General features: G+C 39.0%; 1 protein-coding gene across 1 annotated transcript in view; it reads right to left on the bottom strand.

Moving 5' to 3' along the window:
- LOC139127984 (cell adhesion molecule DSCAM-like) overlaps positions 1-12,241 on the bottom strand; it is a 51,775-nt gene that overhangs the window by 16,272 nt on the left and 23,262 nt on the right. The window contains exons 5-15 of the mRNA XM_070693846.1: positions 11,333-11,605; positions 9,493-9,777; positions 8,563-8,682; positions 8,110-8,280; positions 6,791-7,087; positions 5,335-5,634; positions 3,733-3,803; positions 2,384-2,624; positions 1,582-1,884; positions 971-1,107; positions 409-568 (exon numbers count right to left, since the gene is read on the bottom strand). Of these exons, the coding sequence (XP_070549947.1) occupies positions 409-568; positions 971-1,107; positions 1,582-1,884; positions 2,384-2,624; positions 3,733-3,803; positions 5,335-5,634; positions 6,791-7,087; positions 8,110-8,280; positions 8,563-8,682; positions 9,493-9,777; positions 11,333-11,605 (2,358 nt within the window). The remainder of the gene's footprint in view (positions 1-408; positions 569-970; positions 1,108-1,581; positions 1,885-2,383; positions 2,625-3,732; positions 3,804-5,334; positions 5,635-6,790; positions 7,088-8,109; positions 8,281-8,562; positions 8,683-9,492; positions 9,778-11,332; positions 11,606-12,241) is intronic.

The raw sequence follows: 12,241 nt of genomic DNA on the forward strand, positions 1-12,241 counted from the left end.
TGACGACAGTAAGCACGTCTCAGAAATTCAGCAATCCGCATTGTTTATCAACGTCTGTGAAATTAACTGAGTCATAAAGTAAAATTCCCATAAGCTAGCCAAATCACTGTGTTGCATAAGCACACCGTACATACAATATAGGCAATTACTTTTGATATCACAGTGTACTGATCACATTCATCGACTCATTAATTAAGTAAAGTCAGTCAGCATGCAAAGCCAGACTGCAAATCATCTTGACTACCATCCCAGCTAGCAGCTTTCTCTGTGACTCTCATTTGTGTGTACGCAAAACTGCTTACTGTATATTGTACACTGTACAGGCAACATGCTTGCCTCGCACAGTGAGTGGCCGTGGTACATTGTAAAAGCAGCTATACATTACGACTACACAGGGTTGTCCATTACCTCTTTCAAGCAGTATCTCTGTGACAATCCTGGAAGGCTGACCTCTCCCTCTGTTGGTGGAGGCCATCACCCAGAAGTCGTACTCAAAGTTTGTCTGAAGGTTTGTGATGGTGTGGTACAATATTGCTGGCGGCGGCTTCAGCAGTAACTCTTCTGTTACCTGTGAAAACAGCCATTGTGGTGAATTACAAAATGCATGTCACCAAGCAACAACTGACACTGAAATAGCCCTAGCAATGAACCTTTGAATCTTTGGAAGGGGGTAAGTGAGAATACCAATACAGAAAGTTTTTGACAATTTTTTTACTTTGTATGGCATGCATACTTTTTAACCCCCCATTTTCACATTTTTATCCATCTAATTTCATTTGAATATCTTTTACACAAATAGCAGCATGGCAGCAATTTTTTTCTTCGGTAATTTTTTGCACAGCAGGTCTTTTTCTTCATTATTGACCACCTTTCTTCCTCCGAAGATCTCCTGCTTGACACCTATAACAATCTCAACTTCACACAGTCATCACAGTAAACACTCTGCTGTTTTGCAGGATTGTATAAATACCTCATTGCCTTCTCTGTGTCTGATGAAGATGGTATACGATTCGAGGATTCCATTTGGATAGATGGGAGGCTGCCAAGATACCATTATACTGGTAGGGGACACAGCGTGTGCCTTTATGTCAGCAGGCTCATCAGGTACTGTAAAAAAAAATTAGGTTTCATGGTGAATAATAATTTTTTACAAACTGACTAATCTGGTTTTTTTGCTAGTATGAGTTTTATTATCAGCATTAAATAAGCTTACATTGCCACATTGTTATTTATATTCTATGTTTTATATTAGTATAGCAAAGGTACGACAAACTGTTATCATTTTGTGTTGGTTTTGCAGAATTCTGACTATTGGAAAACCTTTGGACAAACTATATATGTCCCATATGGCGCATTTTAACGCAATATTGAACATTTGAAGGTCCCTAAAAACAGAGACACTGTAAACATAATTTTTACAGACTAAAAAGTGCTATAGCATACCAAGCCAAAGTTGGTGAAAATACTCTAGTTTTTGGCTCAATACTGCTTTTTACTGACTTGACAGTTGGGATAGTGATACTGTCTGAAAGGTAAAAGGTTCAGAAAAAGTCATAAATATTTTTTTCTCCGGGTACTTACCATCTTCTTCCGTTTGTTCATAGATAGGAAAGCTTTTCACGCCATCTCCCACACGGGTGTAAGCGAGCACCTCGAAACTGTAGTTGGTGAATTTTTCAAGTCCATAGATGTTGACAAACAACCCTTTGCTCTGCTGGACAAAGGTCTGCGTCTCATCCTCGTCGTCTCTGATTGGCTTGTAGATGACCTTGTAACCCTGGAGTATTCCATTCAGGGAGGAGAGGGGTGGCGTCCCCCACAGTACCTTCATGCCGGTTGAGCTGAGGGGCATGGCTTGGACACCGACTGGGGCCTGGCTTGGCACTTCAAAGAAAAATTGAATGAATGTTTATTTGTCTTCAGGCCTCAAAGAAAAAATGAGACCAAACAGAATCAGTCTTTCAAAGTACTGTCTGGAGAAGTAATCATAGATATTGCATTTCTTCAACTTTATGTTTTTGCAAAAATGTTAAATGTTGCTATAACACAAATCATACCTCATGTGATATATGTATGCTGTTGCCCTCATTTCTATTGTCAATCAAACACCACTTTATAATACATATTTTACATTTCAAAATGGTGAAATAGAATTCATGTGTCTAGTCAAATGTAATTTCAAAAAAACTTCAATAATGGTAAGAAAAAAATTTGAAAAATGTAAACTGAAAGAAAAATATTCAAAAACATGTAAGTTTTCAGATTCTCCAGCTATAATATTAGTCTCACTATCTGTAAGTGCTATAACCCACTCCCTCAAAGGTGATCAAGATCTTCATTGAGACGGTTTTTCAAAAACTGTATCCAAGGCGACCAGACTCACCATCCTCTTGGGTCATGATGACCTTGGGGTCAGTTCTCGGTCCGGCACCGATACTGTTGAATGCCTGTACCACGATGCTGTACTTGGTGAATTTTTTCAGTTTTTCCACAGTGAACTCCTGGCCGTTGCGCCTTTTCTGCACATTAACTGTCCTGTACAAGTAATGGCTGGATGTATTGAACTCCTGGTAACCGATATGGTACCCCTCTAGGACCCCATTCTGCTGGTCGGCTCTCGGTTGCTAAGCAACAAAGAAAATCAATATCACAATTCAGTCACGCTGCTCTTTACCCTTTGCACTCTGACCCAACAGGTGACCTATGACACCATGCAAGCATTGAACTCTGACCCAACAGGTGACCTATGACACCATGCAAGCATTGAACTCTGACCCAACAGGTGACCTGTGACATGCAAGCATTGAACTCTGACCCAAATGGTGACCTATGACACCATGCAAGCATTGAACTCTGACCCAAATGGTGACCTGTGACATCATGCAAGCATTGAACTCTGACCCAAATGGTGACCTATGCATCATGCATGCATTAATCCAATCACTTGGCTTAATTACAGATTTTGGGGTCACTGGTTATCCATTGCACATATCAAAATATTTCTGCTTGCAAACAATTATTTTATCAACAGAACATTGATCATGGTTTCTATGTACCGGTATAAAGTAAGCAAGACTATCAGTTTAGCTGTTGTAATCATGAGGGAGTTTTGTGTGCAAACAGAGTAACAAGATATGTATTGGCACTTTCGTCTCTTTCTGTTATGGTCCGTAATATTCACCAAATTAAAGCTATTTGTTGTAGTCTGCTGGATCAAACAGTACAGAAACTAATTTGCATTGTAAACTAATTTGCATTGTGAACTAGTTTGCACATATGTAAAAACATTTTTCAATACATTTAAGACAGTACAAACTTTTAAACAAATGAAATAGTACTGTCCGTGGCATGGTATGCCAACAGTTTGAGTCTGAGTTGAGTCTACAACATTCTAAACTGGTGACTGTATGCACCAGAAGTGTGGCTTTGTGATTGTGTTTGACGCGATACACAGAATCTACGCTGTGAAATATTCCACACCAACTGACACCCTGAGGAGATGGCTCTTTTCAAACCAGCTGTCTTGCATAGAAAGAAAACCACTTCAGCACCTGCCATTGTAATTTGTAATATTTTACAGCAATTGACGATGTGACAAAATCTGGAAGGAGCTAGGTTCTCGCACAAGCAGCTCTGCTACAAGGGTATCTTGGCTATTCACCTGTTCAGTTACCAGGTCATGCATGTTTCAGATATTCCATAAATAAATAATTCTATTCACTTTATACTCACCCTCCATCTGACAAGTATGCTCTGAGAGCTTGCAGCTTCAAGTTCAACGTTGAGAGGTGGCCCAGATGGAGCTATAATGAAAGCAAGGAGATTCACACTTCAATATGCCTATTTTGCAAAATAAGTGACTGTCGAAACAAGGATTTTAAAAATGTCTAACACATGTACTGGTGTATGATTCATTCAAATAAATTTCAAGAAATTATGAAATTTACTAATAAAAAGAAAGAGTTCAAAATTGTCATATAGTTTTACCCCGTAACTCACTCACCACAATGGTTTGGCCCAAACTCATTGTTATCATTAGTGATTGTGGATCTGTTTACTGGCAAGTGGGGGTGATCAGGTTAAAATCCTCTAAAAATGTGGTACAATTCTATGTTTATTTTGAACGAAATTGGACTTTTCTCAAGCAAAACAGATATGAGAGGGTTCACATGGTCAAATACTATTTTCAATAATTTATTGTCTATGAATGATGTTCACTTAAAATTGAAAATACTTTGTCAATTAATTAAAATTGACAACTCTGCCGAGTCAAGATCGACCCATAAAATGCAGATCTGTACTTCTCTATTGTATGAATAAGAGATTTCTAATAAATTGATCATCATGCATAGAAATTTTTTTTAACGTGTTAATGATTTAATGAAACCCAACACAAAACACAAAGCAGCTTCATTAAAATTTCATGTCCAGAGAACATTACATCCTTCTTTTTCAATTTTTCCAACAAAAGATAATCTAATTTAATCCAGTCACCACTGCTGTGCAGTTTTTATTGAAAAAAAGGATGAGTTTCTGACTTCATGGATTAGAAATTTAATCGCGTTTAAAGATCATGTAGGGTTTTATTGTTTGGCGACAGGATGAATTTGCTTTGAAGGAAAAATGCAACTTCAATAGAATAAATCGTAGTGATTTTAACTACAAACATCACATAAATATCTATCTGCCACATGATATTAATTAAATGATGTCCTCTTTCTCAAAGCAAATAAATGTTGACTATATTACAAACAGACACATATGAGCCAATTCAGTGTTTTAAGCCTTTCACCCCCATGTCCCTCTCTAGAGGTCCAAGATTACCATAGAAACACAACAGGACCGTTCAAACCATTGTGGTAAAAAGGTTAAATATTGGTTTGGGAACACATACGAAAGGTATGGGAGCTGCAGCAATACAGAAGTTGTCCCTTAATATGACTGTTTTGATTTACAAAACTGAATCCCTAACCCGATGACATTGATTTGGAAACTCTGATTAAATATACCAGGGCAACACTACTCTCACCAAAACACTGCAAATATATCTTTCATCGATACTCAGTATTTTCAAATGAATTTGCAAAATGTGAATATAACTTAGTCTTTCATCTTCCACCATATTAATTCATTTGTCTGTTTATTCATTTACTTATTCATGTATTTGAACAGAGATTTGCACCCACAGATATATACAAATAGCTATATTATATGAAAAAGTACAAGAAGAGTGTCAGCAAAAAACGAGAGCTAGTTAGTTTATGAAGAAAGAGTACAAAACACAATAGCAATACACATTCACTAAAAGATATGTTTTTAATGCATTGGTATTACCTTCTTGTAGTGTGGTGAATATGGTATCTTTACTGGCTTGACTCACACCGACAGCGTTGAAAGCATATATGCGTACATTGTAAGTGTAATAGGGATGAAGTCCGGTGATTGTGTGCGACGTCTCGTTGGGTTCCACACGTAGATGTGGCAACCCACCCTGCCAGGCGTCAGAGTCATTCTTATACTCCAGAGTGTACCCAGTCAGTGGGGTGTTTCCGTCAAATCCGGGTTGCCATGCTATCGTTGTACTTCTACTGCCCCGATTAATGGCTGATAGATTAGTCGGAGTTTCTGGTGGCTCTGTGAAAAAAATAAAACAAATTTTTATGGAATGTCTGCATTCATGATCTCAGAACAAGAAATAATCTTTGTGGCAATATGACATAGTATCCTGCAAAGTTCATCTATCACTGTCAGTTTAAGTCAGATAAAAACCAAACAGGGAGCTACACCATGTTGGATACATCACATTTTAATAAAGACGTTAACGTTTTTCAGTCTCACAAAATATAGACAGTGTAAACATGTTGATTGACTTGACCCGTTGTGACATACATGCCAAGTTTCCAAGTAGGTGACAATATATTAATTCTTGTACTGACAGAAATTTGACAAGTTTGACTTTTTCCCATTCGTCTCACCCAGATTAGATTTTCCATCTCAAACAGGAATGACCTTTGACCTGATCTGAAACGTGAACTTTGTATTTAAAGAGGCTATATGCAAGTTGAAAGTAATTACTATGGTGATTACAACTTCATGCTCTCTGCACTTTATAAGCTCTCTGTCTATAACCCATTTCAACGCAGAATTTCAATTTCTTTCTGCTAGTCACTTGAAAAGTCGAAATCAAGTCTTCTTCACTTGAACATATTTTGATCATTTATGAAATTCATGGAATTTAATCAAACAGAGTCTTATGCGGTCATTTTACATGAAAAAAGTTTATTTCGAGTTCATAAGCGTTATCCCTGACTCAAAATGAGGTGATACCATCAGCTGTATTCAATTTACACTTGCGCTGTTGAAGAGAAAGTGCACAGCATATGAATGCTTGGATCAGCTTGAAGTATAGAATTGTTGGGGAAAAAAAACACATCACGACAGGGTAATAACTGTAATAAGAAAGTCAAAATCCAAACTTTTGTTGAAATCCCTCTTTTGATGAAAATGATGTAGACTGACTTCACAGAGCAATATTTAATCACAGTAAAATCATGCACAAGTGGTAAATACAAACATACATATGTACATTATACATACATATGTACATTATACATACATATGTACATTACACATACATATGTACATAAGTACACGTACTTATGTGAAAACATACATACATACATACACATATACATACATACATTCTACATACTTGCAGCTACCATCACAAAATTAACTTTCTCTTGTACACTTGCTAAATAAAGAAATTCACAGACGCGAAGTTTCATACCTTGAACGACAAGGTTAAACTGCTTGACATCAGAACCATACCCATTAGCAGCATGACACGTATAGTTGGCTGTATCGCCTCTCTTAGTTTCTAGAATCTTCATTGTGGACACCACGATATCACCTTCGTTGCTGGTCCTAATCTGATACTCTGAAGTCTCCAGGTTTGTGTACAATTCACCATTTTTCTTCCAGTCCACAGTGATCGGTCGGTGACCTTTGACCTCACACGTCAAGGTCACTGCCTCTGTCTTCCTAACTTCCTTGGTTTCCATGTGGCTCTCAAAGTATGCAGGTACTGAAATTTAAGTAAAATGATTTCTTGAACTTCAAAATCAATCCTTAGCTGATTCACTTTGTTGTGTCTATGACAAGGAAACAATGGAGATCTTTGTCGGAGGACATTACAGATTACAAAATCTGAACAAAATTTGCACAAAACTTTGTATCTCAAATTATTTATTTATTTCTTTGGTTAAACATTTCATGTCAAAACCCCACAGTAATAACTAACGAAAATTAAACAGGACTCCTCTTGTAGTCTTGGACCCTTGATGGATTTCAGTCACAAAGTAGTCCCACGTGTCTACATTCCTATTGACTCTTGTAGTCTGCCATTGGCAATCCTGTGGGATGGAATTTTGTCCTATGGAAGTCTAGAAAGAATCCTATATAGGATATTCTTTCAAGGGAGGGTGATAACTGGTCCACCATGGGAATCATTATCGGACTGGTCTCTTGTATAGGATAAAGCCCGAGTACGAGGGCTCTTCTGGTATATAAAGTCCAACCCAACGATAAAATGTCGAGGCCGCAGGCCGAGACATTTTATCGCAGGGTTGGACTTTATATACCAGAAGAGCCCGAGTACGAGGGTTTTATCCGACTTAAAAACTATCGCCCCTAACTGATATATTTTGGTTTTCAATGTGTTTACGTCAACCGTCCCTTTGTCAATGTAACATGTTTAGGATATGAATTAAAACTTTTATTTGTGAAATAGCCTTCCAATGTAATGGAACATCCTATAAATGCCCTAGGGCACATTAGTTTATGTTTGTACCACAGCAGATTTTGTGTTGAAGCTGGTTTCCACTGTGTTACCAAATTTGAATATTAAAACGTACCAGATGTCTACAGAATATGACGTTCACTTTTGATTGGACAGTACTTTACCACGGCGCTGTCATTCGTTTCTGGAATTTGGTGACCAAGGCTTTACGAGTAGATAAAACACCCTGAATTGAGCACTCTGATTGGTCAATCAACAGTAGATAGTTTTTAATAAAAGTTTGACTTCAAACATGTTTGGCCACTTACTGTACACAGTCAGCATGGCCGTTTTGCTGTCCGATCCAACAATGTTGCCAATGTGACACAGGTAGTAACCACTGTCTTCTTTCTGTGCTCCAATAATGGTGAGACTGCCTCTCTCTGACACCCGTATTCGTTGGTAAGTTGGAAGTGCAACAAAATTTGAAGCTCCAGGGCCTTAAACATAAATATGGAAAAGTATTATTGACAATGTGGGGGCCCTGCAACATGAATATTGATACAGGTCAGTTCCTCATGCTGAGCTAGTCAATGCTCTTGATAACAATTATTTCATTGCTTTCAATGAAAGGAACTTTTCAATGCACCGAATTTTTGACCTCAATCTTATTTACTAACACTATATTTCAATTGAAGTGTTGTAAATCATGATTTAATGTGTAAAGATAATCCATATGACTGAGCCCCAAGGTTTAAAATTTGGATCACTGTATTACCTACCGACTGCCTTCTTCCACTGAATTGTGGGAGTTGGTGCACCAGCCGCAGAACAAGGTATGGTCACAGCTTTGTTCAGGATAACCGATGAATCCTTCGGTGTGCTGACAAATCTGGGAGGCACTGTGAGGAGAACAAAGCGCAATCGTGAATATCCATGTGAATAAACTTGTCATAATGACTCAAGTCTAACTTTTGAATTTGCAGGGCTCCTTCTAATGTTTGACACATATTGGGTATATGTACAGTGCCTCAGAAGCTCTTAGCCAATTGATTGGCTGAAACTCAATTTTCTTGCTGTACATTTCAAAACAACCAATCAGGTTGGGATTACGTTCAATATATCCTTTATTGGATTTCCTGATATTTTTTATGGTTAGGATGTCGTTGTAGATCATTCAAGAACCTGCTGATTGCAAAGAAAATCCAAGAACGCTAAAATGCATATATGCAGCTAATTCAAAGTGTTTCACAGTAGCCGTAGTTTCAGACCCCTCAAGTTGCTGTAAATAATGGCAATCTATCGATCACCGACATTCAGAACCACTGCAGCACATCATGCAATTACATTTTTTATACCAAAGACAAAGGATTAAATTACTGTACTGTTACTCCCAGAGTGTGGCATTACAAATGTCATAAGTGTCAATTTATGATCTGATCATGATACTGAACTTGGAGAAAGAACCCCTTAGCTGTGATTAACTTGACAAAGCTGGGTCACGGAACACAATTTCCTGGAAAGTTCAATTACAGCGATATTGTTAGGACTTCAAAGATAACTGACACAGACATGTTATTGGCGATATCTTGGTGTGATTTTTGTTTTCTCATGCACCTCTGAGTTCAAACACCTGCTTGGAAACAACACCTGCTCTAGTGTAACTGATGTTAGCAGTAATTACAAGGCGAATTATGCGACAGGATGCTTACCTAGAACAATAAGTTCACTGGTGTATGTGACCTTGGCGGCATCGTTGCGGACAACGCAGGTGTAATTCCCTTCATGATGGGGAGAGACATCTCCAATGGAAAGAGTGCTACTGAAGAGGTTGGTGTTGGTGATGGAGATCCCAATGCCTTCTGGGATAGGTCTGCCATCCTTCTTCCAAGTGATCGTGATGGGCATGTCTCCCTTGGATACCACGCAGGGGAACTGGGTTCGGTCTCCTTGCCGCAGCATGGTCGGGAATTCAAAGGGATCGATTTCCGGAGGAACTGAATGGAGTAAATGGGAAAATATTGATTTTTAAAGATTTTGGAATTTACCATACCATGCTCTCTGCCAGTGTGAGTTGAGTATAATAATAGGGTGACCGGACGATTTTTAAAACTGAAATTTTTTGCCAAAATCTTGATGGCACCTGTTGAAAGTGTTGGTTCAAAGTCCAAATCTGAAAAAATAATTTGGCTTATTAGCATGATCACAATTTGGCAGCCTCTGGAAAATCAAAGTTTCCAAACTCTTTCCCTGAGAATATTGTAATGAGGAATAATGAGACAATATGACCAAAAATTGGATCAAATATTGTTAAAATGGCTCAAAGATGACTAACTGTACAATAATGAGTCGGTGAAAGGTGCATTGATAGTTTCCAAATTATTTCTGTGAGAATATTGTATGGGTTGATGAGTCTCAGTGAAAGAAAATGGAAGATTGTCCTCACGCTGACCTTTGTGTTTACAGTATCATGGATACAAGCCATCGTTTCTGGTCAGAGACAGGTGCGCACCGGTGAAAAAGCACGTTGTTCAAGTACGGCACTATTGCGAACTTTACTTCCTGCTTTGGAAAAACCGTGGGCGCTAATTTGCGCTGCATAGCTGAGCTATTTTAGGGCACAAAACAAGTAGAAAAATATCTAAGGTACAATTTGCCCGCATGGCCATTCCTTCCCTCCTGGAAAATGATGCCAAAAGTCATAGCCGTTTCAAAGTAAAAATTTCGTCAGCAGTTTCTCGGAAGGAAAAAAAAACCTTTTTACGAATTTTTTGCACTTATTTTGACTTCCTAGTCTTCACAACATTCACTGTGAAATGCAAGTGTTTCCGTTCACGCGATCTCTCATAGTGACCATTCGCGTGCGATTAGACGACTTCCAAGATGGAGTCCCCTCTGACGTTTGTTGACAAAATGTGTTCATAAACTTCAAGATTTTCACGTCATTACCTTGTTCATAGACATAAATGTGCACAACTGTTGCATACTTAAGGTGAATTTGTACAATTTATCACTACCTGGGTCCCCCTTTATGCCTTCGATTTCGAGCATTCACTCTCAGAAAACTTGTGTCAGCCCCATTGTAGGGAATAGGGCCTCTCGTCCGGTCACCCTAATAATAATAAAGATTGTGTGACATGCCATTGAGCTGGGTTGAACAAAAGGGCCTATCACTACCAGAGATAACTAGTACACACAAAACACAGTGTAGGCACCGCGCCACACATGTAGCTCGAGGGTTTGCCTGGGTATTTGGTCTGGTTTTGACGTCCAGCCCAAATACCCAGGCAAAACCTCGAGCTACACTACTGTAGCTACGCGCACAGATAGCTGCGTTTCCACAGCTATTCCGAATCCCACGACTGACCTCGGCGATTTTTTGCATGGTGGAGAAAGTCGGCGAAAATCGTCGGGGACAGTTGTGCGCTACAGAACCGCATTCTACAACTCAAGACTCTATTAAGCCCTGCATATGATGCTGCGTCGGCGGTATGACGCCGGGAACACACAGCATATCGTACGCAGGGCTACTCGGGACTCCAATGAATTTACCTCTAACGGTGACGAAAACTTTCTTTCGTGACGCTGTTCCCAGTGGGTTCGTCGCGATGCACGAGTATTCGCCCTCATCTCGTCCCTTCTCCGTGCTGGCGATGATCAGTGTGCCGTCAGAGAGTACTGTCTGCCGTAAATTGGTAGGCAAGGTGTCCCCGTTCTTACGCCACTCTATACTTTCAATGGGATAACCCGCTACCCTGCAGTTTATGGTGGTGTCCCGTCCGGAAACTGCCGTCACGTTGGGCATCGCTCTCACAACTGGATTACCTGGTGAACGACAAGCGAGAAAATGAAGCATGAAATAAAATATAACGATATAAAAAGTGACTCTTATTTAAGGTAGTATGTGCCTCGAACGAGAAAGAATTAGGCCTAAACTTTTGCTCAAACTTTCCTTAAGGACTCTTTCAAAATCAAGAATAAAAATCAGGGGTCACCGTGCAAATTTTGGTACTAGACAAACAAATAACCCAAGATCTACCGATATTTGAAATTCAAAATGGCTGCCATCCCTGTGTTAACTCTATGGAGAAAAATAAAATTTTCGATTTTCGAAAGACTAAAACGGTGAATTTTTTTCTTACACCAAAAGCTTTAAAATGAGCCCTTACAAGTGGTAGATCAGAAAAGAATTGTAAAAGTTTTAGAGTCCGAATATCTGTCCCCGAGGCGCATTCTACCTTAGGCCTAATCCATTGTCAAGTACTGCCAGGGGACAGCCCGCCAAGGACAACGTACCATAGTGTAGCCCAATGCCATTGTTTTGAATGTGCATTGAAATGCAATAAAACACACTTAGCTTGTAAAAATGTGCATTTCTTGAAACTTTCACAAAAGTCTCAGAATAAGAAGTAATTTTGAAAATTATATCCCTCCAAGTGGCTAGGCGTCAAGATAGCATGT

Source organism: Ptychodera flava, chromosome 3 (assembly GCF_041260155.1).
Source record: "Ptychodera flava strain L36383 chromosome 3, AS_Pfla_20210202, whole genome shotgun sequence".
Taxonomy (NCBI): domain Eukaryota; kingdom Metazoa; phylum Hemichordata; class Enteropneusta; family Ptychoderidae; genus Ptychodera; species Ptychodera flava.